Source organism: Podarcis gaigeae (genome assembly GCF_964106915.1).
Source record: "Podarcis gaigeae genome assembly, chromosome: 13".
Taxonomy (NCBI): domain Eukaryota; kingdom Metazoa; phylum Chordata; class Lepidosauria; order Squamata; family Lacertidae; genus Podarcis; species Podarcis gaigeae.
This window is the reverse complement of record NC_139689.1, coordinates 6,926,615-6,932,867: the sequence shown is the minus strand read 5'-3', so window position 1 is coordinate 6,932,867 and position 6,253 is coordinate 6,926,615. Positions and strand designations below refer to the sequence as shown.

Genomic DNA, 6,253 nt, shown 5'->3' with positions numbered 1-6,253 from the left:
TGAAGCACCACTTTAGCTAATGGGGCCTCCCGCTGTCGCTGCGCCGCCGGAGCACGATTTCTGTTCTCATCCTGAAGCAAAGTTCTTAACCTGAAGCACTATTTCTGGGCTAGTGGAGTCTGTAACCTGAAGCGTATGTAACCCAAGGTACCACTGTACCCTGCAAGCCTTTATATCATATACCACTCTGGCAAATAGCCCCTGACACGTACGGAGACACACGGAACGCAATAGCTGTTTGATAGCCTTTATTCTACATTTCGGGGGCCGTGCTGATATACAGAGCGGGGGGGGGGGTAAGCGTCCTCCACTGCCTTTCAGGTGTGGAGTGGGGGGTACACGTGTGATTCGAGGATGGGGGGCGTCTGATCTTCAAAGGGAGTTACTCCTCGTTCAGACCTTTCTGCAAGGGGACAGGGAGAGAGGAAGAAGGAGTCAGCGGAGAAATGCAGATATCAGGCGGGTGGGAGGGGGGGAAACCAAAATTAAAGGAGTTGGCGAGGAGAGAGAACGCACCAGAGGTTTCTCACCTTTGCCCCGATATCACGGCTCTTGGCCCTCAACTTGTTGACTTGGGACTCGGCGATGTCCGCCCGCTCCTCGGCCTCATCCAGCTCGTGCTGAACCTTCCGGAATTTAGCCAGGTTGCTGTTGGCCTGCTCCTCCTGCATTGGGGGGGGGGGGGAGAGAGAAAAGAGATGGGGTGAAATCACAATGGGGTGGTGTATTAAAGCTAGTTTGTCCTACCAGGGGGGAACAACAAAGTCGAATGTTGGGAGATCTGAGACAAAACGAAAGAAACTTCTTCGCACAGTGCAGACTGCGGAACTCCCTGCCACAAGGGGTTAGCGGCGGCCACCAACTTGGATGGCTTTAGAAGAGAACTGGAAAATTCACGGAGGGTAAGGCTGTCTGCGTCTACCGGAGACGAAAGGCTTAGGTTCTACCTTCGCTGTCAAAGGCAGTATTGCTAGCTGCTGGGATTGCCAGTGGGGAGAAACTCTGTCCCTGCAGGTTGCTGGATGAGGAGGAAGAGGGAGGAAAAGGGATGGAAGGGGAGGCCCCGTCCCATTTTTCTCCAGCCCCGCCCACTGTTGTCATAGCCCCGCCCACTGCCAATATGCGGCCCCTGGCGCATTATCCTCAGGGGAATTCAGCCCTCAACAGGGAAGTAAAAATGTTGCCCACCCTGGCCCTACAGTAAAGACCTTTAGATGAGCCTTGCTCCAGCTTTCTGTCAGAACTTTGAGACAGACCTCAAACGGGGAGCAGGGCCTTATCGGCATGGGCGCCCCTAGAATGGGATTTCCCCCTCTGGAAAGATTGTTAAAAACCACCTCTGTCCTGACTAACTAACAGAAACAAAACAAAAACCTCTTTCCTTTTTTTCTTCTTCTTCCCCCCAGCAGGCATTAAAGCAGGTGACGGTTGATTTTAACAGTCTGGCTGTTTTTAATCTTGTCATTTTACATCCTGCTGACATGTGGTTTTATTTGATTTTCCGCCGCTTACAAGTTCTGATTCTAATGGAATTGGATATTGGATTTTCATTTGCTTCTGTTGTCAGTTTTTCCCCCGTTCGGCTGCCCTGTCGGCGGGGACGGGGTGGGGAGAGGCGTAAACAAGAAATAATAATAAAAGAAGAAATAAGATAATACTTCTGAGTGCGTGTAGCGCGAGGGGGGAATCTGGGGAAGATGGAAGTGCTCTCCGCGGTCGCCCACAGTGACCGCAAAATGCTCACCTGCAGGTCCATTTATTGAGGCGCGTAAATGGGAATAATGACAGGGAATGGAGAAGCGAAGAGTGGGTGCAGAGCATAGTGGTTAGAGCACCTGCCTTGTGCTCCTCAGCATCTCTGGGTGGGCTGGCAGAGACGCTTGTCTGAAACCCTTGAGAGCTGCTGCCAGAAATTGCAGGCATTACTGATCTCAATACCAATATAAGACAGTTTTCTGTGTTCCTAGGTGGGCCACGTAGGAGACAGGTCATGACGAGTTCTCCCAGGTGTCAAGGAGGCAGAGGGAGCCTAGGCAAGTGTTCCTCAGCCTTGGGTCCCCCAGATGTTGTTTTGACTACATCTCCCATCATCCCTGACCTAAACTGGCTAGGGCTGATGGGAGTTGTAGTCCAACACCGCCTGGGGACGACGACCCGGGGCTGAAGGACGCTAGCCCCGAAGGTTGCCTGCTTACCGCTTCTTCAGCCTGCCTCTTGTAAGCCTTGACTTTCAACTGGAGTTTATCCACCAGATCTTGGAGACGGACGAGGTTTTTCCGGTCCTCCTCCGTCTACAGCACAAAAGGAAAAAAAGGAGAAACAGGCAGGTTATTTAGCTGAAGAAGGAAACTGACACACTGTGCTGGGTTGACAGCTTTGCCACCTCCCGTGTAGTATTTGCAGGACTGCAAATGGTCCACGGAGGCTGGATTAGAAGGAACAAACTTTACCCAGCAGCCCTAGACGGCTACCAAACTATTCAAAAAGCAGAACAAGTCAGGCCTTCTTAGCTTCCTTTCCCTGCTGGGTTCACCCAGAATTGATTCCTCCCCCATACAACCATTCCTAAATGACTTTCGTTCCTGCTCACACTGCATCCTAGAGCTGGCCCTAACATTAGGCAGCAATCAGCATTTGCCTCAGGTGGCAGATATGATACAATAATCTTCATTGTGATTGTCCCATACAGAACAACAAAACTGAAAAAATCTACACCAGACATTAAAAAACCAACAAGCCTGCTATCCCAGCTATCCCAGCCTGGTTAGCCCCCTAAAAACTCTGATACCCCTTAATTAAATACAATATACAGTGGTACCTCGGGTTACATACACTTCAGGTTACATACGCTTCAGGTTACAGACTCCGCTAACCCAGAAATAGTACCTCAGGTTAAGAACTTTGCTTCAGGGTGAGAACAGAAATCGTGCTTCGACAGCGCGGCGGCAGCAAGAGGCCCCATTAACTAAAGTGGTGCTTCAGGTTAAGAACAGTTTCAGGTTAAGAACTGACCTCCGGAACGAATTAAGTTAACCCAAGGTACCACTGTACCTCTGAATTCTCAACTAGTTTCAACTCTCCCTGTTATTCGAAAATCACAGAGCAACGCAGCTCTTCATTAGATTTTGTATGCCACCAGTTCGATTAGGTGATCTTAAGCTTGGCGAGATCGCCATCCTGATTCTAGATCTTTCCAGATCCCTGGGCAAAGCCACTAGCAATCGGGGTGGGGGAGAGGCTGAGCTGGGTTCGAGACGGCGCTGACAATGTGTTCTGGAGGCTACTTGCTCGGAATGCGGTTAGACTGAACCATGTTCGATCTTGGCTCAGCTAGATGCTGTTCTGCATAGAAAGGAGGTCTCTGAGCCCCCGCACCTGGTAGGTGAGCTCCTTGATGCGCCTCTCGCACTTGCGCATGCCCTTGACGTTCTCGGCGTTGCGCTTCTGCTCCATCTCCAGCTCGTTCTCCAGCTCCCGCACTCGGGCCTCCAGCTTCTGCAGCTGCTTCTTGCCGCCCTTCAGGGCCAGCTGCTCAGCCTCGTCCAGCCGCAGCTGCAGGTCCTTGATGGTCTGCTCCATGTTCTTCTTCATCCTCTCCAGGTGAGCGCTGGTGTCCTGCTCCTTCTTCAGCTCCTCCGCCATCATGGCCGCCTGGAGGAAGCAGAGAATTACCTCAGCCTGGCACAGGCCTTAAAAATCCCGAGGGGAAGAGGTGAAGGGGGCAGAAGCCCATACTGCTCTTTATATCCCTGAACCACTTACAGCGGTACCTCGGTTTTCGAACGTCTCCGTTGACGAACATTTCGGTTTACGAAAGCCGTAAACCCAGAAGTAAATACTTCGGTTTTCAAACACGCCTCAGAAGCGTAGCTGTCAACGTTTTTTTAAGGGAAATTCCCTTATCCCGAACAGGATTCCTCGCAAGAAAAGGGAAACGTTGACAGCCATGCTTGGAAGTCGAACACGCCATGCGGCTTCCACTGAATGCAAGATCCTGAGGCCTAGCTGTCGGCTATTGAGTTTTCGGTTTTCGAACATTTCAGAAGTTATTTTAATCAAATAAAACACTGCGCCTTCCAGCTGTTTTGAAACTACACAGAAAGGGGGGGGGAAGCAGAGTAGAAAGAACCTAGGAAAAGCAAGGAGGACGTTAACAGGAAGGAAGGGAAGATGGGTCAACTTTTGGGAGGTGTTGGGGGCCGCACATAATGAGGTCAGGGCCGCAGGTCGCCCACCCGTGTTGTAGTGTGCAGCTGAGGCAGCTCCTCCTAAATAACCTTAGTAGCAAATACTTCTCATCTGACTAAACCCTGCCGGTCAGTGTAGACAACACTGAGCTCAATGGACCAATGGTTTGAGGCAGGTTTCCATGTTCATAAGGAACCCTTCCAGGTGGGAGCCACTGCTTCCGTGGAGAAGAAGAAGAAGAACGCATCTCTCATTCCACTCACGTCCGTGATCGCCTTCTTGGCCTTCTCCTCAGCGTTCCTGCACTCCTGAATTGCCTCCTCCACCTCCGTCTGCAGCTGGGACAGGTCGGACTCCATCTTCTTTTTCTGGTTGATGAGGCTGGTGTTCTGTGAAACAAATACGCCGCGGGTTGTTTTTTTTATCTAGGGCTGCTGGCCTCCGGAGAAATAGGAGGACCTGCCAAATATGACCTCAGAAAACGGCTTCATAGCCTGAGGCAAAGGCAGCCACTCTTTCTAGACCTCGTAGCCCCCACCCCCAATTTCTGAACCATCCTAAGAAATCCCACAGCATGCTGGTCCCATGCTTTCTGGAATCTTCTATGGACGGAAAGTCCATGCCCCCACACCAGAGGCAAGAGTGGCCGACCAGAGTCGTGGGGAAAGAGGACCTTCCTACGTGCTCCTTCCTTTCTGAGGTCCTGCCCCACAACCCAGTGCCCGTGGCACTGCTACCATCTCCCCCAGCTAAGAAATCATCTCCCGACTGCGGTCCATGCTTGGCATCCCAATCTTTTGCTGCAGGTCACACCATAAATCCATTGCCCCACACCACTCCTAAGGCAGTGGTAAAAACATTAGGATTACACGGTGAATGCTGGTCTCTGCTCAGAATGTTCTAGAAAGTCCAGGAGCAGCTCACCGGGCAGGGAAGAGCTGCAGCAACAGAGGTGGCATCACTGCCGAGGTGTCGGTGAGGTCAGCGTTGTGTGGCCAGACCGGGGAGGGCCCCAGTTTGAATGCCCTGATGGCTCGATTGCTGAGAAGTTACCGTATTTTCCCGTCCCCATGTATAAGACACCCCCTATTTTGGCGGACTCCCGTTTAAGAAAATGGGGGGGGGGAGAGATCTATCCATGTATAAGACGCCCCCCAAATTTTGTACATTATTTTTGAGGGGGGAAACCTAGTCTTATACACGGGAAAATATGGTATTTATTTCATTAAAGCTATGCACCGCTTGATTTTTTAAAAAATAAAAATAAAACACCTCAGAGCAGTTTGCAAAAACAATAAAGCAATAAAATTATCAGTCATAAAGAGTTAAAAACAGCTATTAAAAAAAACCTACTATTAATTAAAAACAGCTGTAAGCTAAAAACAAACAAATCCCAATTAACGTGCTCCGTATCTGAGTAGCCTTGTCTAAACAAAAATGATTTTAAGCAGGCGCCGGAAAGAGTACAGGGAAGGCCGCACCCTGGTGTCAATCGGCAGGGAGTTCCAAAGTATAAAGTGCTGCCATACTAAAGTACCGATTTCTTACAAATGCGGGATCAGAATTAAGCCACTCCTGCGAATGCCACTATACAGAGGCATAGCGAAAATGTACATAATAGGAAGGGATGTCTGAGGGCAGAAATTTTCTGTTTCCCGGCTGATCCCAATCCAGGAGGTTCAGTAACAGCCTTGCTTCTGAGGCTGCTCTTACTTGTGTGTGGAGGAGCTGGACTCTCTCGCTGGTTTCTATCAGCTCCTGCTCCGCCAGCTTTCGGGCCCGCTCTGTCTGCTCCACCACGGCACGCAGCTCCTCCAGCTCCGCCTGCAGCAGGTTGTTCCTCCGCTCCACAATGGCGATGTTCTCTTTCAGGTCCTCGTTGGCTCGGACGGCGTCGTCCAACTGTATCTGGGTGTCCTGGGAGGGAAAAGGAGAGAGCCGAGATAAGTGCTGGAGATGCAATGAGACTGCGGCTGCGGTCCATCATGTGTGGTGGACCTGTAAAAGGGTAAAAGAGCATTGGGAAATAATTCATAATGAATTGAAAAAAAATGTTTAAAAGAAC

The 6,253-nt window shown here is 50.5% G+C and overlaps 1 protein-coding gene across 2 annotated transcripts in view; it reads right to left on the bottom strand.

Moving 5' to 3' along the window:
• Positions 1-233: 233 nt before the first annotated feature.
• MYH7 (myosin heavy chain 7) overlaps positions 234-6,253 on the bottom strand; it is a 38,113-nt gene continuing 32,093 nt past the window's right edge. Inside the window, exons 35-40 of one of the 2 annotated variants that reach the window (XM_083706498.1) lie at positions 5,902-6,105; positions 4,452-4,577; positions 3,376-3,651; positions 2,196-2,291; positions 531-665; positions 234-403 (exon numbers count right to left, since the gene is read on the bottom strand). In XM_083706498.1, coding sequence (XP_083562624.1) covers positions 383-403; positions 531-665; positions 2,196-2,291; positions 3,376-3,651; positions 4,452-4,577; positions 5,902-6,105 — 858 coding nt within the window. In that variant the 3' untranslated portion in view covers positions 234-382. Of the gene's footprint in view, positions 404-516; positions 666-2,195; positions 2,292-3,375; positions 3,652-4,451; positions 4,578-5,901; positions 6,106-6,253 lie in introns of both variants that reach the window. The other variant, XM_083706499.1, reaches the window with a different exon arrangement.